The sequence below is a fragment of the Notechis scutatus genome, chromosome 4 (assembly GCF_049901735.1).
Source record: "Notechis scutatus isolate UNSWTSFEM ecotype Mainland chromosome 4, rNotScu1.2, whole genome shotgun sequence".
Lineage (NCBI taxonomy): Eukaryota > Metazoa > Chordata > Lepidosauria > Squamata > Elapidae > Notechis > Notechis scutatus.
Window position 1 is genome coordinate 168,149,031 of NC_142012.1, and position 20,711 is coordinate 168,169,741.

The 20,711-nt window shown below is 46.5% G+C and overlaps 1 protein-coding gene across 6 annotated transcripts in view; it reads left to right on the top strand.

The window, feature by feature from the left end:
* The window catches only part of IL1RAP (interleukin 1 receptor accessory protein), a 117,358-nt gene that overhangs the window by 70,740 nt on the left and 25,907 nt on the right, over positions 1–20,711 (top strand). For 4 of the 6 annotated variants that reach the window (XM_087965623.1, XM_087965625.1, XM_087965622.1 and 1 more), the window contains 5 exons: positions 3,377–3,448; positions 5,446–5,614; positions 12,614–12,685; positions 14,499–14,628; positions 17,674–17,822. In XM_087965623.1, coding sequence (XP_087821749.1) covers positions 3,377–3,448; positions 5,446–5,614; positions 12,614–12,685; positions 14,499–14,628; positions 17,674–17,822 — 592 coding nt within the window. The remainder of the gene's footprint in view (positions 1–3,376; positions 3,449–5,445; positions 5,615–12,613; positions 12,686–14,498; positions 14,629–17,673; positions 17,823–20,711) is intronic. The other 2 variants (XM_087965621.1, XM_087965624.1) reach the window with 1 other exon arrangement.

A 20,711-nucleotide genomic window follows, 5' to 3' on the forward strand; every position in this document is an offset into this window, starting at 1 on the left:
CTGAGAAAGAGGGAGGGAAGGGAGAAAGAAAGAAAGAAAGAAAGAAAGAAAGAAAGAAAGAAAGAAAGAAAGAAAGAAAGAAAGAAAGAAAGAAAGAAAGAAAGAAAGAAAGAAAGAAAGAAAGAAAGAAAGAAGGAAAGAAAGAAGGAAAGAAAGAGAGGGAGGGAAGGGAGAAAGCAAGCAAGATGGAAGGAAGGAAGGAAGGAAGGAAGGAAGGAAGGAAGGAAGGAAGGAAGGAAAGAAGGAAGGAAGGAAGGAAGGAAGGAAGGAAGGAAGGAAGGAAGGAAGGAAGGAAGGAAGGAAAAAAGAAAGAAAGAAAGAAAGAAAGAAAGAAAGAAAGAAAGAAAGAAAGAAAGAAAGAAAGAAAGAAAGAAAGGGAGGGGAAGAAAGAAAAAGAGAAAGGAAAGAAAGAAAGGGAGAGAGGGAAGGGAGAAAGAAAGAAAGGGAGGAAAGGAGAAAGAAAGAAAGAAAGAAAGAAAGAAAGAAAGAAAGAAAGAAAGAAAGAAAGAAAGAAAGAAAGAAAGAAAGAAAGAAAGAGGGAGGGAGGAAAGAAAGGGTGGGAAGGGAGAAAGAATGAATGAAAGAAAAGAAAGAAAGAAAGAAAGAAAGAAAGAAAGAAAGAAAGAAAAGAAAGAAAGGGAAAGAAAGAAAGAAGAAAGAAAGAAAGAAAGAAAGAAAGAAAGAAAGAAAGAAAGAAAGAAAGAAAGAAAGAAAGAAAGAAAGAAAGAAAGACCGGTTGTTAAAAAAATTGAATCCCACCCCTGGGGTCAACCTATTCTCCAAAGCCCCAGCAAGTTTTAGACTAAATACCAATATATATTCCATGTGATATCCCCATGTGATATAAGGGTTAGAATCCCTAACCCTTATCTCTAAATTTTTCGGCTTTATTATTTCTTTTAATTTTAGCGAGCTTTCCCTTTTCTAAATTTCCCTGGTCTTCCTTCTTTTTTCCTTCCAGTATTTTGCCCTTCTTCTCCCACCCCTTTCCTGTTCTCTTTTTTGAAGTTTCTCCTTGTAGAATTTCTTCTTCTTCTGTTTAATCCTGGGAGCATTTTCTCTTTTATTTATTAACTCTGTCATCAGTGTCATAATTTTAGTTCCTTTCGTGTCTTTTGGCAGTATCTCTTGTTCTCCATGTCTATCTGAGTCACTTTCTTCTTCCTTTAACTCCGCTTCACTGAAATGTCTTTGTTCTTCTACCATCGCCATTATTTTCTTTGCCAGTATGTCCAATATTTCCCTTCTTTCTTTCAGCTCTTACAATTCCTCTTATAATTTGCAATTCCAACTTAGTCTTTGCTTATTTCTTCCATTTTTTATAATCAGTTAAGTTATTGATATTCAAAGTCTTTTGTTGTAATCCTTGCCAAAAGTCTCCTTTTATCTTTGTTTCCTTTATTAATTTTTCTGTCTCTTTGTTTCCTTTATTAATTTTTCTGTCTCTTTGTCAAAATCAACACCCAACAGTCCCAGGAAATTACATTTATACATCCTCTTATTTCTCCCCCTTTTTTTAAGTTTCTGGGGTTCTTATTATTTTATTTGTCTTTTATTTCATAACAATTATAAGACCAGTAAATTTCCATAAAATTCTGTAGGAAAAAAGTCTTTAACCAATTGATGGCACTCTGTATCACTTTCCACTTTTCAAAGTTCTTTTCTTTTCTCTTTTTAATTATCCATGATTAACTTCCTTAAAAATAGTCAATTCCAGGCAAGTCCAGAATTTTGTTCAATGCCTAATTAATGCCATATTATACATATTATTCAAAATTTAGTCTCTAATTTTGTTGTAGCTTTTTATACTCCAAAACCTTGTCTTTTCCTCTTATTTTCTGTTCGCTGCTGTGATACTCTTAAGCAAGGGCTCTCTCTTTCTACTTCTTGGGTTTGTTAAGAAGAAATCAAGTTCTTTTATCTGGTTACATCACTTCACCGCTCCAGCGCACACTTTGGTCCCGGCAGCTTTCTGTCTTCAGGGCAGCCATCTTAGACTGCTGTTTATCCCTGTCTTCCACGGGAGTAATACCTAACTAGGGAGGGGAGATGCGGCTCCCCTTGACCCAGATGGCAGTCTACCCCTCTTCCCCCACCCCTCCAAGGTGGATCAGATGACTCTGGTCCCGTAGGGACCCTTCCAACAAGGTTAACATGGATCAAAGCCGCGCACGATCGCGGTCTCTGATCCATCGTCGATGGAAGTGCCACTGGGAGTCGGGTTGGAGTCTTTTGAAGGTGTCCCATAATATCATGGATATGTAGGACCCCGAGTCCACTTCCATCCGGCAGGGCTTGCCCTCAATGGACACTGTGTCCTTTACTTTGTTGGCCTCGTAGGCATCGGCGTGTCTCACCTGGGTCTGGGCGTAGCCAACGAAAGCGAAGGGTGCTTCTTCTTCCCGGGCGTCATCTCTCCTTCTGAATTTCCCACCAGGGGCCTTCCGCCCTCCCCCTTGGCAGCCATCTTGCCTCATGGGTGATGATGCCTTGTTGGTCGGTTGGATCGCTTGGCATTCCTCTGCGATGTGGCCTCTGCGCTCACATCTTCGGCAAATAGTGTCTTTAAAACGGCATGCCGAGCAGTGATGATGGCCTCCACAACCCCCGCAACTCTTTATTTCTCGGTTTCCCATCTGGCTTACCGGACTTCACCTTGTGCACTTCCTCATCTTCGCCCTCGCTTGCTTCTGAGGCGGAGTCGTTGCGGTTAGGGTTTCAATCCGTCTCGGTGGCATGGATCCTGCCCGTCCCTCGGATCCGTGCTGCCGAGTTGTCAGAGGAGTCTGCGGCTCGTGCCTCATCGATGGCTTCTTTGAAGGAGACATCCTCCCGGGCCGAGAGTTTCTTTTGTAGGGCCAGGTCTGTAGCTTTTTATGATTTGGTCTCGGATCATTCCTTCGGTGTCTGTGAACCTGCAGTTTTTTGCTATCTTCCGCAAGTCGGCCACGAATGAGTTGATCGTCTCTCTCTCTGGCTATGGCTGTAAAAGTCTTACCAGCTTGCCAGGTTGGAGGGAGAGGGGGCGTAATGCCCCTTGAGTGCCCGTTGAAGTTCGTCCCAGGATACGCTCCGCAGGTCTTCCGCCACTAGGTCATCTGCCATTTCGTAGATTTCCTTGTCACGGTAGGTTAGGAACGATGCCTTTTTTTTTGTGCATCGGGGGCTGCTCCGAGTCCGTTGACTTCCAGGCGTAGATCGAATTGGCCTGTGTATGAGGACCATTTCTCCTTTGCCGGGTCGTAGGGGATCGACATCGGGCGGTATGCCAGGCTGGTTGAGCGTTGAGCCATGTTGGTCGGCGAGGTCGTGATCACTGCGATGGCCGGTAAAATGGCATCCGAAACCCACGAGGTGTCTTTTGTTCTCTCCGCAGCTCAGGACCCCATCCTCGTTGCCCGTGTTAAATGCGTCCGCGGGAATAAGAGGCAGGACGCGGCAGAAACAGGTAAACTCTATTTATTGTCCAATTAAGAAAAAGCTGCTCAGCCACGGCTGCTGCCTGCTTTTGTAGCCGGTGCTGTCCAAAGCTTCAGCCACTGAGGGGGCTTTATTATTCCCACCATATTTGGCAATCGTTAACAGAACCCTTTTCAACAAAACGAAATTTAATGCGGAGAAAAGCCACCTGGGCAGGAAGAACCAAAGGGACAAGTACAGATTAGGAGAAACCTGGCTCAACAACATCCCTTAAACATGAGCCAGCAGCCAAAAAAACGATAATACAATCCAGGGTTGTAGAAACAGAGGCCTAGAATCAAGATCACATGAAGACCACACCTGAAATACTGCAATTTTGGTCACCACATTACGAAAAAGAGGTTGAGACTTTGGAAGAAGTGCAGAGAAGAGCAACTAAGAGGATCAAAGGCCTGCAGACTAAAACACATGAAGCACGGTTGCAGGATTTGGGAGAGAAAAGAAGGACTGGGGGGGACCAGATAGCACCATTCCGGTATTTGAGGGGCCGCCACAGTTTATTTTCCAAAGCACCAGAAGGCAAGACGAGAAGCAAAGGATGGAAACTAATCAAGGAGAGAAGCAACCTGGAATTAAGGAGAAACTTCCTAAAAGTGAGGACAATTAACCAGTGGAACAACTTGCCTCCAGAAGTTCTGGGCGCTTCATGACTGGAGGCTTTTAAAAAGAGACTGGATGGTCCCTTGTCTGAAATGGTATAGGAAATCCTGCTTGGGCAGGGGGCTGGACTAGAAGACCTCCAAGGTCCCCTCCAACTCAATTCTGATTTAATCTCCAAAGTGCCTTCCAACTTTGTTATTTTGTTATTCAACACACAAGGTGAACCTTGGAGGAGGTGATGTGCAGGCGTCTCTCTTCCCCCCTGTTCCTTTTCTCATTAAAAATGTCGGGAAAGGCAGCACAGGGAAGGAACGGTTTGGCTCTGCTCAGCTGCCAGAAATATTCTTCTTTCTTTATTTATATTCCAAACAGGGACCCTTTGACTTGCCGCACAACTGGGACCAGGAGTCAAGTGGCTAAGCAAGGGGTTGTTGCTGATGAGACCGTTGTTAAGCGAGACAACTGGCTTGCTTAGCAATGGGAAATCTGGGGCTAAGTTGTCATAAACTGAGGACGACCTGTAATATGTTTTTTTACACAGTTGTGTCATTGCTCGGATCTGGAAGCCCTGCCTAGTTTCACGCCTCCTTCTAGCCCAGGGGTCGCCATCCAGTGGGCCGGGGACCACTGGTGCTCTGTGAGAGAATTTTGGTGGTCCGCAGAGAAATGTCCCCCCCAAAGCAAATAATCCAGGCTGCGCAGGAACACAAGGCTGTGCTGCCCACATGGCCCGCGGGAGCACAAGGCTTGCGTCGCTTGCATTGCGAACAACAGGAGGCAGTGAGGGGAGGGGGAAAGGGCAGGGGGAATTGCCCCACTCACCCCATATGCCTGGCCTGGCCACTGGGTTGCTTCTTTCTCCTTCTGCTTTTGGCTGCATGCAAGGAAAGCAGCAGAAGTCTTTCTTTTTCTCCTCCAAACTCCGCCAGAAATGAGTCTTTGGGACCCTGCAAGGCCTCCTGCTCCAAGAGGCTGTGCTGCAAAGACTCATTTCTGGTGGAGTTGGGAGAAAAGAAAGACTCTGCTGCTACTTGCATGAAGCAAAGTCTCTCCCTGAGCGGAGCTGGAGACGGTATCCTGTGATCCTGAATAAAGAAGGATCGATCGGTAGGTAAACGGGGTGGGGATTTTCCTGCAGACTTTTTGGGATTTTCCCAGGGTCTCTGGTCCACGGGATTTAAAATGATGAGTTTGGTGGTCCCGGAGGTCCAAAAGGTTGGCGACCCCTAACCGAACCTGCTTCACCTGGTTGTCTGAACTCCATCCCAGGAGATCCAGGGCGTGGCTTCGGTTTTCTAGCCAGCCACCCCTCTGAAAAGGTCCACCCTCCTGTGACACCAGTTTGCCACCCTCTCCCCATTCCAGGAGTGCCACCTGATGAAATATGAGTATCCTGATCGGATCCCCAATGGGCTCAACCTCACTTTTGCCATTGTCGAAACCGCGTATGAGGGCGAGTACACCTGCGTGGCGAGTTACCGGGAAAATGGCCGGGATTTCTCCCTGACACGGACGATGAGAGTCAAGGTCGTAGGTAAGGAGAGTTGCGGGCAGGGGGTGGGTGGGTGTCTCCGCCCCTTTGAAGATATGAGGACTTCAACTCTCGGAACTCTATAATGCATGACTTTCTTTTTTAAAATAATTTTTATTCAACAAATTTTCTTCTATACAACCTCATTTCCATTCATTACAAATGCTTTCGTGATGGTATGCATACTTTTACATTGTGAAGTCCGGCTATAAATTAAGACCACCATGTGCCAAAAAGGGAACTTAAGCAGAGGCTTTGAAGAACAAAATCTAACTTTAATTGATCCATAAGGTTAGGGTAAGACCCATCCTCACATACACACAAGATAGATATGAGAGGAAGGCTACAAAGCGTAGAGAGCAAGTAGAGTCTTCGTATACCTTTAAGATCCTTACAAGTAGAGTAACTGCATTGTAAAAAAAACAATTACCACCAACCTGCCTTCCATCGAGGACCTGTATACTTGCACAAGTCAAAAAGAGGGCTGTGAAAATATCTGCAGACCCCTCACATCCCGGACATAAACTGTGTCAACTCCTTCCCTCAAAATGACGCTATAGAGCCCTGCACACCAGAACAACTAGACACAAGGGGAGTTTTTTCCCCAATGCCATCAAACAAATAATTCCCTCAACACTCTCCAACTATTTACAAAGTCTGCACTACTATTAGTGTCCATCTTTTCATCACTCCTTATCGCCCATCCCCTCCCGCTTGTGACTGTAGGACTGTAACTTGGTCGCTTGTATCCTTACGATTTTTGTTGACTGTTTCCTAGTATGATTGGATGGCTTATTGTACCTTATGACTATCATTAAGTGCTGTACCTGATGATTCTCGACTCTTGACGAATGTCTCTTTTCTTTTATGTATACTGAGAGTGTTTATGCCAAGACAAATTCCTTGTGTGTCCAATCACCTTGGCCAATAAAAGAATTCTATTCTATTTTCTATTCTATTCTATTCTATTCTATTCTATTCTATTCCTTATTCTATTCTATTCTATTCTATTCTATTCTATTCTATTCTATTCTATTCTATTCTATTCATTTTCTATTCTATTCTATTCCATTTTCTATTCTATTCTATTCTATTCCTTATTCTATTCTATTCTATTCTATTCTATTCTATTCTATTCTATTCATTTTCTATTCTATTCTATTCCATTTTCTATTCTATTCTATTCTATTCTATTCTATTCTATTCTATTCTATTCTATTCCTTATTCTATTCTATTCTATTCCTTATTCTATTCTGTTCTATTCTATTCTATTCTATTCTATTCTATTCATTTTCTATTCTATTCTATTCCATTTTCTATTCTATTCTATTCTATTCTATTCTATTCTATTCTATTCTATTCTATTCTATTCCATTTTCTATTCTATTCTATTCTATTCTATTCTATTCTATTCTATTCTATTCTATTCTGTTCTATTCTATTCTATTCCTTATTCTATTCTATTCTATTCTATTCTATTCTATTCTATTCTATTCTATTCCTTATTCTATTCTATTCTATTCTATTCTATTCTATTCTATTCTATTCTATTCTAAAACTCTCTAACTTAGATTTTCATCCTTCCTGCAAAAGACAAAAGTCTTTCTGGCAACAAGTGAAAGGTTAAGGAAATCTTGTTTACAACAGCAAGATAAGAAATGCCTGTAGAGTGATAAATGCTTAACAGAAATACTTCTACACATACAAGAAAACAAAGGCCTATAGAGTAGCTCTCTACTTAATGCTATAATATATTTTACTGCATTTCTTTATTTATGATTACTATTCCCTTCACTCAGACAGAAACATGTCGCAAGTGCAGAGCAGAGCAGAGCTCCAGTCTTCCGCAGGCAAGCAAGCTAGTTTCTCTTTTACTTTAGTTCAGCAGGCAAGCAAGAGGAGAGAAGCCGTTTCATTTTCAATAGACAGACTCAGAGCTCAACATAGCTGCAGAGTTGCAGAGCTTCATATATAGAGCCACGCCTAGGCTAATTCTAGTTTCAGTTTCCAAACAGTCCTCATTGCCTGACTTAGTTGCTATGCCTATTCATTGGCTGACCTTGTTACCAAGCTCTATTCCAGTTCATGAATATACTCTGACAGCTCTTCAGTGGGGAATGGAAGCAGAGGAGGGTACTCAGCAGGTTCTGACCCGTTCTGGAGAACCGGTAGCGGAAATTTTGAGTAGTTCAGAGAACCGGCAAATCCCACCTCTGACCGGAGATTTTACAGTCTCCTTCCCCTGCCACGCCCACCAAGCCACCCCCACAGAACTGGGAGTAAAAAAAAAAAATTAATTCCCACCACTGAATGGAAGGATTTATATTCCTTGAAGACAGCTGGTCATTTGCATTCTTTTAGAGCAGGGGTCTTCCAACTTGACAGCTCGAAGACTTGTGGACTTCAACTCCCATAATTCCTCCTCCTCCAGTCATGTTAGCTCAGGAATTCTGGGAGTTGAAGTCCACCAGTCTTAAACTTGCCAAGTGTGAAGACCCTTGTTTTATTTAGAGCAGGGGTGTCCAACCTTGGCAACTTTAAGACTTGTGGACTTCAACTCCCAGAATTCCTCCTCCTCCAGTCATGTTAGCTCAGGAATTCTGGGAGTTGAAGTCCACCAGTCTTAAACTTGCCAAGTGTGAAGACCCTTGTTTTATTTAGAGGGTCGTTGAGGCCACTTGGAGGTTTATCCAGGTCCTCCTTTTAGGGATAACAATTTGGGATGGACACCCTTGGAATGGGGTGGGAGTAGGAACGGATATCCAGAGGGGGGGGAAAATGGCAGACTACAGGAACCATTTGCACCACCCAGGTGACCCTGAGGCCTCCAAGTGGCCTCAAGGACCCTCTAAAAAGGATGCAAATGACCAGCTGTCTGCAAGGAGTAAAACTCCTTCCCTTCCCCACCGTCCGATCAGAGCTGAAGAAGCTTCTGGGATGAGGAGCAAAACATCTTCAAAAGAAAAACAAGAAAGTCCAGTTGCCTCTTGGAAAAAAAAAAAAAAAAGCACCTTTGGGACCACCATGACCTGGATTCGAATCCCTACAGACCGTGAGGATGTGTGTTGGGTATCACATCTGGAGTTGAAGTCCATAAGTCTCAATGTTGCTAAGTTTGGAGGCTCCTGGCTTGTCCTGGGAGTTGGAATTAAACTTTCCCTTCATCTGGGCAAAGCAGACAGGCTCAGCAACAGGGACCTTGTTATCCTGATGGGTGGTTAGATCCCTTAGCTTTGTTTTTTTTTCAGAAACACAATCCATTGTGAGTCCCTCCCCCGAAACGCACCTGGCGAAACCTCAGTGTCCCTTCCTTCTACTTTCCAACCTTTTCGAGATTCGATCCTAAGCCTTTCTCGCCAGCCTCTCGGCCTGCTTCCCCAAATCCGGTGCCCTTCAGCAGCTCCTTCACATCTGAAGCCTCCCCAAGCTGGCAGGAAAAAAGAATAAAAATAAAATTATGCTGGCATCTGGGGAGGGGGGGGTGTGTCGTGGCAGCTTTGCATCCTTCGGGGGCTGGTTGCTAAGCTGCCCTGCAGAAATAGTTAGCACTTGAAAAAGCTCAGCCCGGATATGCCAATCCAGCCCCCTTATGTAGGAATGCTTGCAAAATGAGGGTGGTTGTGTGTGTTTTTTTTTAAAAAAATATTATTTTTAAAACCGCATGAATTACAGGGGCGTCTTGTCTGAGACATTTTGCACGCATGTTCCCAGACTTCATCTACTTTTTCCCTTCTCATCTCTTTGGTAACGGTTGGCCTCGCTCTTCCCCCAGGCCCTCCTCTCCCTTCTCTGCCCGTTGGGTTCCAATTGGCCAATAAAAGAGCTGGCAGAGAAGCCGCAGCCTTAGGAAATGAGACGTCTGACGTTCCACCGAGGGGCTGGGGACCCCGCTTTGATTTTTCTACACCTAGTAGGTTCCCCGTAGTAGCAAAGATGTACCATCTGGAGCAACCTCGGAGTTTCGGGCAGTTCTTATCCTCTTTGGAGTTGTGTTGTGGAGAATAGCATAGAAATACAAATAGAATAGAGTAGAGTAGAGTAGAATAGAATAGAATAGAATAGAATAGAATAGAATAGAATAGAATAGAATAGAATAGAATAGAAATAGAAATAGAAATAGAAATAGAAATAGAAATAGAATAGAAATAGGAATGGAATAGAATAGAAAGGAATGGACTAGAATGGAATGGAATGGAACGGAACAGAACAGAAATAGGAATAGAATAGAATAGAATAGAATAGAATAGAATAGAATAGAATAGAATAGAATACTGGGATGTAGAAGAGAAGAGAAAGAAGAGAAGAGAAGAGAAGAGAAGAGAAGAGAAGAGAAGAGAAGAGAAGAGAAAATAGAAGAGAAAATAGAAGAGAAAATAGAAGAGAAAATAGAAGAGAATTCTTTATTGGCCAAGTGTGATTGGACACACAAGGAATTTGTCTTTGGTGCAAATGCTCTCAGTGTCCATCAAAGAAAAGAGACATTCGTCAAGAGTCAAGAATCATCAGGGACAACACTTAATAATAGTCATATGGTACAATAAGCAATCAAATCATACTGGGAAACAGTCCAGGATACAAGCGGCAAAGTTACAGTCATTCAGTCACAAGTGGGAGGGGATGTGTGAAAGGAAGGAAGGTGACTACGGTTGTGTAGAAGGTTATTGGTGCTGAGAAGGTGCCAAGGAAGGAGAATGTGGCTGGACATGGTCCTTCCAGAGGTGAATCAGTTGAGGTGTAAGGTTTCTTATCTGTGACTACAATTCCTAAAGTTCAGTCTGAAGATATGGATGCCTCCAAAATACAGTGAACGGAGATAGGAAAAGATATATATCCCATCTTTTAACCCTTCCAGTATCCAGATGTGTTCAACCACTGCAGTGTTTCTCAAGATTGGCTGCTTGAAGATGGGTGGGCTTCCATTCCCACAATTCCCTAACTGGCCATGCCTGGGTTTTTGTTTTTTTCCCCTCTCCTATCCTCTAGAGCAGGGGTCACCAACCAGTGGGCCGGGGATCACTGGTGGTCCGTGGGAAAATTTTGGTGGTCCACAGAGAAATGTCCCCCCCAAAGTAATTAATCCAGGCTGCGCGGGAACACAAGGCTGCACCGCCCACATGGCCCGTGGGAACACAAGGCTTGCATCGCTTGCATTGAGAACAACAGGAGGTAGTGAGGGGAGGGGGGAAAGGATGGAGGAGGGGAATTTGCCCCACTTGCCCCACGTGCCTGGCCTGGCCACCTGGCTGCTTCTTTCCGCTTCTTTCTCCTTCTGCTTTTGGCTGCAGGCAAGAAAAGCAGCCAAAGTCTTTTTCTCTCCCCAAACTCCGCCAGAAATGAGTCTCTGGGACCCTGCAAGGCCTCCTGCTCCAAGAGGCTGCGCCGGCAAAGACTCATTTCTGGTGAAGTTGGGGAGAGAAAAAAGACTTCTGCGGCTTCTGCTGCTTTCCTTGCATGAAGCCAAAAGTCTCTCCCTCTCTCTCTCTCTCTCCTCCTGAGAACGGAGCTGGAGACGGTATCCTGCGATCCCAAATAAAGAACGATCGGTCGGTAGGAAAACAGGGTGGGGGATTTTCCTAAAGACTTTTTGGGGGATTTTCCCAGGGTCTCAGGTCCGCGGGATTTAAAATGATGAGTTTGGTGGTCCCTGAGGTCCAAAAGGTTGGTGACCTAGAACAGAGGGATGCAGAGGAAGGGATGATAAGAGAGTAAGCAGGCCACAATGGGGATAACACCAAAAGGGAATGCAATTTGTGCCAGAGAATTCTGGGTGATGAAGTTCACACATTTTTATTTATTGATTTATTTTTGTTTATTTTATTTGTTTGTCAAACACGTACAAGAGAAGCGTAGGTATGAACATAAACCTGAACAAGGGAAATAAATACAGATAAATGGGGACAGTAAGACAGGGATGGTAGGCACGCTGGTGGGCTTATGCACGCCCCCTTTAAGGACCTCTTAGGAATGGGGTGAGGTCCACGGTAGATAGTTTGAGGTTGAGGGGTTGAGGCTGGAGCAATTGAGTTGGGTAGAGCATTCCAGGCATTGTCCACTCTGTTGCAGAAGTGGACTCTCACACGGTGGGCGAGAGATTCTGGCAGCTGACCCACCTTCCAGCCACTAAGCATGAGGGACACACTGTCCTAAAGATGAAAATATAGAAGGAAATCGGGGAGGTGGGGAGGGAGAGGTCCAGAGTTCAAAGCCCTTCCAGACAGATGTTGAGGATGAGTGACAGCGCAGTCCAGGGAAGAGAGAGGAAGGGTTGGAGGTATGAAAGAGAAGAAATAGCCAAGAAGAAAAGAATGGTAGCGGAGAAGAAAGAATGCAAAGCACCTGACGGGGAAAAAACCACCCCATAGAGTGGAGAGATTGCAGAGGAAGGGATTACAAGAGAATAAGCAAGCCAAAAATGAGTATACACGTCAAAAGGGAATGCATGAGTGCCAGGGTGTCCGGATTCTGGCACTTCACCCCCATTTAAATCACGAGTCTCGAGCCAAACTTCCAAAACTTCCAAAGGATTTATTAGGAGTAAACATGCCGGCACTGCATGGCTGCAGCTGACTCTGAGAGACACATCATTCCTTGTCACCCTTGACCCTGGTTTTCCCCCAGCCCCCTGGGTGTATCCTAATTCATATTCTCCAATGGGACGCATCCATAGCCCAGAGTCATCGATCATGCTCTCCAGTTAGAATTTTGCACGGCAGAAACTTCAGTCACCTAGTTACTATCTTTGAAAAACTATGTATGGAATGCAGTTTCTGTTTCAAAGCTGCCGCACTGCTCTTTCAAACCCCTTTCCCCCCCTCCCTTTCTGCTGGCCACTCTAAAAAGACCATAGAAATATTTTATGAGTTGACACAGGGAATTCTGGGAGGTGAAGCCTACCCATCTTCAGGCTGCCAAGGTAGGAAAGCAGGTAATGGATTCCACAGAAAGAAATGAATTCCACATACCTCTTTGCTGACTTTTTTTTTTTAAAACTTGGTTTGTAGGATCACCCGAAAAATCAACGCCTCCTGTGATCATTTCCCCAACAAAGTGGATCACCTATGAACTCAAGCCAGGTAATGGTCCCGTTGTGACCACTTGTTCATCAGATCCAAATTCAATTCAATTTCAGTTCAGAATTGAGCTGGAAGGGACCCTGGAGGTCTTCTAGTCTGACCCTCTGCTCAAGCAGGAGATCCTGTACCATTTCCTTGCTCTCCGGGTCAGCCTCTGCCTTATAAAGCTGGATTGCAAGGCAGTGTGTGTGTGTTCTGTCCTCACTACACGTTAGACTGCGTGCAGTTCGACCTATCCTCCAATAAAACACTGGATGCTTTATTGAAAGAACAGGATATGGTGAAACTGGGGGGAAACAGGGATACATACAAAATAGACAGGATGAACTTACTGCTGAATAGAACAATTAATAAATTGCAAGCAATTTAAATCTCACCAGCCATGCTCTGTGCCTGGGATGTGGCTTTGTCCTTGGATAACCATGTGCCACAGATTAAGATGGATTCTTTGTTGTGCTTCTGCTTTCTCCAAATGCTAAAGGAAATGGAGTCTGGCTTCCCAGCATGCACTTGTTTTGAGAGGGTGGGCTGATGGGTAAAGGGGTGGGTCAGCTTCAAACAATATATTTGGTGTTTGTCTCTCCGGCCACTAGCTGGGGCTAGAGAGCAACAACAGTATATAAAAGTTATATGCTGAGGCACGATAGGGTGGTCTTTCCTGCCTCTATGTCAAGTTTCCAAGCGATGAAATCCATTTAAAAAGAAAAAAAGCAAAGTTCATCTTCCAAAACAATTTATTGTATTTAGGGAAGCATCAAATTGGCAAAGTCGTCGTAATTCCAGATCTAACAAAACCCAGAATTACCCCACAATATTAAAAGTTAGAAATAACCCCCCAAAGTCACATTCTCTAATAGAAGTAATTCAACGTTGCCTGATGTCAAAAATCTCCACGTCAAGGGGCCTTAGTGTGGTCGCTCGTGTTCCCACGGGAAGGAGGACCTTCTAGCCTAAACAACTCTATCTCCACTCCTTCCTTCTTAGGAATGTGGCAAGCCCAAAACCCTTCCCACATAACCACCAAAGGGAAAGTCAGAAAAACAATATATACTAAGCCTAACTGACATTGCTACGCGTATGTCAATTTCTGGCTTGACAGTCTGCCCTCCCTCGTTTGAAAAGAAACTCCTGCCATGACATAGAAGATACACAAAGATTGAAATTAAGTTAAACACCATCATACCATGCGCATTTTAACCTCCTCTGACGCAGACTTCACCTTGGGCTTGTGTGGATATTTTTCATGGAAATTTTCCCACCAATCTATCAGCATGAGCTTTCCAGCCATTTACCCAAGTTGCTTGTGAAATTGGATAGCCTTCCCAATAAATTAAATATTGTAACTTCCCCCTGAAAATCCTAGAACCCAAAATGTTCTTAACTTCATCATGTTCATGTCCCGCAATGAACCAAGGCTTCAGGGCTACATGTTCTACTGGCCTCAATGAAGAATCAACAAATGTCTTTAACAAACTACTGTGAAACACCGGATGTACTTTCCCCCATTTTAAACCGTAGCTTCGCTTACCATTGGGTCATCTTCTTCGCTGTCTGCATCTTGCATGATGGGTCCTCCTGCTGCCAGAGTTCCCTCCCCGAAATTGACAATTTTGGGCTTGACACTCTGCAGATTCAGGGTTTCAATCAGCTTGCTTCTCCCAGACAGATCCTTCCTCTCTCTCTCTTTTCCAAATGCTTCCTCCCAGCATATTCCCGCTTTTCCCCCGGCAAGACTCAATTTAAACTCTGGCGTGGCATTTTATTCGTTCCTTTGTTCGCGGAGAGATAACCTTCCTGTTCTTTCTCGTGCCAGGGGAACAACTTTTTCTCCATTGTGAGGTCACTTTCACGTTCCTGAAGGACTCTCCCCAGGAGGTCTGGTGGGCCATTGATGGAAGGCACTCAGATGACGTCACCGACTTCAAGTTCAATGTGTCCACCACGTAAGTGACCGGGACTGTCTGCTTGACTCCAAGGGGAAGGCCGCGGCTTTCTCTAGGTTGACAGTGGGGGCGGGGGGGAATGCAGCTGAAACTGGGGAGATGGGTGAGTCTTTGGGCCCAAAGTCACCCAGCTGGCTTTCATGCCTAAGGCGGGACTAGAACTCACCTTCTCCTGGTGATTGGCCCAAAGTCACCCAGCTGGCTTTCATGCCCAAGGCGGGACTAGAACTCACTGTCTCCTGGTGATTGGCCCAAAGTCACCCAGCTGGCTTTCATGGCTAAGGTGGGACTAGAACTCACAGCCTCCTGGTGATTGGCCCAAAGTCACCCAGCTGGCTTTCATGCCCAAGGCGGGACTAGAACTCACTGTCTCCTGGTGATTGGCCCAAAGTCACCCAGCTGGCTTTCATGGCTAAGGTGGGACTAGAACTCCCAGCCTCCTGGTGATTGGCCCAAAGTCACCCAGCTGGCTTTCATGCCTAAAGCGGGACTAGAACTCCCCGTCTCCTGGTGATTGGTCCAAAGTCACCCAGCTGGCTTTCATGGCTAAGGTGGGACTAGAACTCACCTTCTCCTGGTGATTGGCCCAAAGTCACCCAGTTGGCTTTCATGGCTAAGGTGGGACTAGAACTCCCAGCCTCCTGGTGATTGGCCCAAAGTCACCCAGCTGGCTTTCATGGCTAAGGTGGGACTAGAACTCACAGCCTCCTGGTGATTGGCCCAAAGTCACCCAGCTGGCTTTCATGGCTAAGGCGGGACTAGAACTCCCAGCCTCCTGGTGATTGGCCCAAAGTCACCCAGCTGGCTTTCATGCTAGAGTCAGCTAGCTGTCAGGATTCAGGCAATACTCCCCAATTGAATAATTAATCTCGAGCCAAACTTCCAAAACTTCAAAAGAATTTATTGGGACTTAACATGTCCATCATTGCCTGGGTGTAGCCACCTCTGAGACATGTTAATTCGTTGTCACCCTTGACCCTGGTTTCCCCCCAACCCCTGGGTGAATCCTAATTCATATTCTCCAATGGGACACATCCATAACCCAGAGTCATCAATCATGATCTCCAGTTAGAATTTTGCCCGGCAGAAACTTCGGTCACCTAGAAACCATCTTTGAAAACATTTATGGAATGCACTTTCGGTTTGCAAGCTGCCGCACTGCTCCCCCCCTCCCTTTCTGTCGGCAACTCTAAACAGACTAGAGAAATATTTTAGGAGTTGACATTAGGTGGGTCTAGAACTCACAGTGTCCTGGTGATTGGCCCAAGGTCTTCTGATGCTTTGGAGAATAACTTCTTTGTGGAAGACCTTCAAATACTGCAATGCTGCCAGGGGTGGGATTCTACCGGTTCGGACCGGTTTGGGCGAACCGGATGTTAAAGTTACATCTAGTTCACTGAATCGGTATTTCAACCGACTGGCTGGCCCCGCCCTCCCCTCCCTTCTAAGGAGTCTCCGCGCGGCCCGTTTTCGAGGGAGGTAAGTCAAGGGTCTTCAAAGTCGACAGCTTTAACACCTGTGGACTTCAACTCCCAGAATTCCTGAGCTAACATGACTGGAGGAGGAGGAATTCTGGGAGTTGAAGTCCACAGGTGTTAAAGCTGTCGACTTTGAAGAGCCCTGGACGTAAGTGCAGAGTCTCCGCGGAGGCTCTGGGAGCGGGAAAAACAGGCCTTCTGGAGAAGGCTGTTTTTGCCCTCCCAGACGCCCGGGGGGGTGGGGGCGTCTGGACCTTTGGGAGGGTGAAAACGGCCTCCCCCAGTGTCAGGATTCTGACAATCCACCCCCATTCAAATCACGAGTCTCTAGCCGCATCCAAAAAAAAATGATTTATTAGGAGTGACCATGTCGGTGTTACCTGGGTGCAGCTGACACTAAGACACACCATTCATTTCCCCTTGACCCTGGTCTTCCCCCCACCCCCTGGATGTATATTCTCCAATGGGACACATCCATAGCCAAGAGTCATCAAGCATGCTCTCCGGTCATAATCTTGTGTGCCAACAGCTCCGGCTGTCTAGCAATTATCTGGAGCATTTAAGGAATGCACTGCTTTTCTCCCCACTCCCTTTCTGCTGACAACTAAAAAGACCAAAGGAGTATTTTTTTAGTTGACACATGGGCTCTGGAGGCCCACCAGAACCCGGAAACAGGAAGTTCCAGTAGGCCCTACCCACCATGGCCACACCCACCCAGGCAACCGGGCAGCAAGCCAGTTGCTGGGATTTTTGAACCCCACCCTTGAATGCTGCTCTCCTGTTCCCCCCGGTTCTTCTTTTCTCTCGACTGGCCAAACCCAGTTCCTGCAACCATTTTGTGTACGTTTGAGTCTCCAGGCTTTTAATCCTCATAGTTGCTCTCTTCTCGGCCCTCTTTCTGTGCTGATGGTGTAAACCTCTTAGAGACGGCTGTCAAGCCCTTGTTCTGACCCAAGCCTCCTTCAGATCAAACACACGCAAAACAGAGATAAAAGCAAAACCTTTTTAAGGCTTCTCTGTGAATCCCGTTCATTCACAGTAAAATGCGATTAAAAACGAATTGTCCCTGATAAGAAGGAGCCTTGCCAAGGTGGTGCAAGGCTTCCAAGAACACTAGATAAAGTGGCCAAGAAATATTTCAAACACAAAGAGTCTCCAAACACCAACCAAGATACTCCGAACGTCCACCAGGCTTGAGTGCAAAAACGTCTTTGCTTCCTGCAAAGAACTCCGGTTTCTCAGCTGGCTTTTATCCCTTAAGGGAGGGGCCATTACCTTGCAGCCTTACTCCCGAGTCGCCTGTGCTGCTGCAGCTGCTCTTTCCTTTGAGCAGCCCTCGGGGTCCTCTTCCTCACTGCTGCCAGCCTCCACAAGCTCCGAAGGCAGCACCCCACTCCCTGAGGGTCCTGGCCCCATCCCTGCATCTCACACAGGCCCCTCACCTGAGTCCTCGCTCTCCAAGACCTCATCTGTCCCCACCTGCTGCCAGAGAACCACAACAGCCCTCTAAAGTGGTGTGTGTGTGTGTGTGTGTGTATGTCTCTTTTCTCTCCCGGATCTTCTCTAGGGAGACTCCCTTATCGATCGGAGGGACCAAGATCGAAAAGACGCTGATCGCGCCCCGTGTAACGGAGAAGGATTTGAAACGCAATTTCACCTGCTTCGCCCAGAACAACCGAGGCATCGTGCACGCCCAGGCGGTCGTGAGGATGAAACGTAAGGAAGCCCACCCACCCCCACCCCACCCAAGCAGCCCCCCTCCCCACACACACACAGTTTTTCTGGAAATCTTTCAGCTCTGCTCAGGGAAGGAGAAGCTGGAGGATTTTGCTTTCTCCATTTTTGGGGGGAACCACAAACGTCCCCAAAGCGCCCTCTGGCTTTCTCCGGCCTCCTCAGAAGAGAAAAAGGGGGGGGAAAGCCACGTTCAGACCTAAGGGAAACCGGGGTTTGTCCAGTGGTTTCATAGAACTGGAAGGGAGCTTGGAGGTCTTCTAGTCCAACCACTGTTCTGACCCAGGTTTCCCAAATTCATGAAGCAGACTCCTTGTCCCCCACAAAACTCCTTTGTCTTAGGCTAATGTGAATTCCTCTCATTCACATCCAGCAAAGTCCCGGCCAGCAGCCTTTCAAGGGTGATTTACGATCACAGACCCTTATCAGGCTTGGAGAGTTGCCAGGCTGATAGCTTCCAAACGCCACATTGTAGCAGCAATGACTTGGCAAGGAGTCAGGAACAGATCTTCACCCTCATGAATTGAACTAATTGCCTCCTGCAAACCCCACTCCCCTTTCGCTCCTCTTTATTCAACATGGGAGGGGCCATTCACCGTCCACCTGTGCCCTTACTCCGGAGTCGATCCTTGTTCCTTTGCTGTTCCCTTCTCCTGGCAGCTCTGTGCATGCACACACTGGGAACAGGCTCCAGCTGTTCTTCTTCCCCACTGATCTCCGACTCCGAAGGCAGCTGATAACTGTCGGGCGGCCCTGGCTCCATCTCTGCCTCTGACGCAGAGCCTTCGACAGACTCCAGGACCGGTCCAGGTTCCTCCCCAACCTCCTCACTGTCCGATTCTGCCACCCGGTCCGCTGACCACTGGCAGGCCACAAGACCCCTTCTCAAAGCAGGTTTCTTATACCGTCCAAGTCCAAGGGTGGTCCAGTCTATTTTTGAAAGCCTCCAGTGATTTTCCAAAATCGAGGCAGAGTCTGGGTGAGGCTGGGCTGCATTCATAGAAGTGTTTAGCCAGCTAGCGACGCATGGAGAACATCTCGACGCGTGACGTCATTTCCGCTTCTACTGATCACAACGGCGCGGCGGATGACGAACAGCCCAGTAGCAGTCGCCTTTCTCTGCGTTTGATCGTGGCATTTGTTGATGGTAGAAAGTACTGGAATGGCGACCACAAAAAAAAAAGGCGACTGCTACTGGACTGTTCGTCATCCGCCACACTGTTGTGACAAGCGTATTGTGTGCATGAAGTCGGTGTAGCTTAGCCTAGCATCGAATGTCAGCCACGATGAGGAACGGCGGGCGGGACTTCCTTCAGAGGTCCATTCCCCCTGCGGGCCACGCTAATATTATACTTTCATATCACAGTGGGGGCCACAGGATATCATCCCGCGGGCCGCAATTGGCCTGCGGGCCGCGAGAATGAGACCTCTGCTCTCGATCTATTGTATGTTGGCTATGAATTATGCGATCCAAAGCCAACATACCTGGCTAGTGCCAGTTAGGGAATCTTTTTCCCGCGTCGGATTTTTTATTTATTTAATTTTATTTTTGGCATATGTCCATCAAGAGACCCAGGGCCACATTTGCAATAAGGACACTTGGAATAATGGAGGGGGGAGGGGAATGAGGTTTTTAAAGGGTTTGTGCGCTGCTCAGGGAAGTCCGCAAACTTAAAGGAATAAATTTTGTGCCGGGTTTTTGTTGGCTTGTCGTACAAATCAGAAGCCTCCACACGAGCCGTGCCCTTACCTGGCATCCGAAACGGGCTGCTTGGGGACCCCTGGGAGGGGGGGAGGGCAGGGTGGGGGCAGGGCCAGCCAGTCATCAGAACTACCGGTTCCCTGAACCAGATGTAAAATGAACAACCGGTTTGGCTGAACCAGTGCGAACCGGCTGAAGCCCACCCCTGCTTGTAGATTTCAAGTGACTCCGACAATGCGCCCTTCCCCAGGCACCTCTGTGTATTTGAAGGGTGGGGGGAATGTATAAATAAAATAAAAGATGGCTTGATTTAAAAAAAGAAAGAAAAAAAAAAGAACAGGAATAGGGGACCGGCTGGATGCCAGTCCAGACCTTCTCGCTTGCTTCTGAACTTCATTTGGGTTTAGTTCCTTCTCCTTACGGGCCTCAGAGCAGGAACGGAGGAGGGAGGAGGGTCGGTTTGGATTCAGAAGCAGGAGAAGGTCTGGCAGGGGTTCAAGGTGATGAGGAGATATGAGGGGCTCCTGGCTTTGGAACAGGCTCCAGGAATGGGTCCCCAAGGGATGGGAGCCAGGAGGGTTGTGAGGTGGGCTTAAGCAGAAGTTTAGGTGTCCTCTCCTCCTCCCATCCCATCCCATAATAACATTCATGCACTCTTTGCGGGCAGGTTCTTCCTCCAGGGAAACTTTTTCTTGTTTGAAAAGTCAGGTATAGCTGGGGGGCTCCTGATCTTCTAGAAACAGCCATTTTCGGTGTGTTGTGAAAATAATAAACTTTTCCTTTCTTCTTCTTCTTCTTCTTCTTCTTCTTCTTCTTCTTCTTCTTCTTCTTCTTCTTCTTCTTCTTCTTCTTCTTCTTCTTCTTCTTCTTCTTCCTCTTCCTCCTCCTCCTCCTCCTCCTCCTCCTCCTCCTCCTCCTCCTCCTCCTCCTCCTCCTCCCTCCTCCTCCTCCTCCTCCTCCCTTCTCCTCTTTCCATACATTCTCCTCCCCCTTTCTTCCCCTCATTCTCCTCCATACCTCCTCCTCTCCACCTCCTCCTGTTCTTCTCCTCCTACTTGCTCCCCTCCTTCTCCTCTTTCGATACTTTCTCCTCCTCTTCCTCATCCTCTTTTCATACCTTCTCCTCCTCTTCCTCCTCCTCCCTTCCTTGTCCTCTTCTATACCTTCTC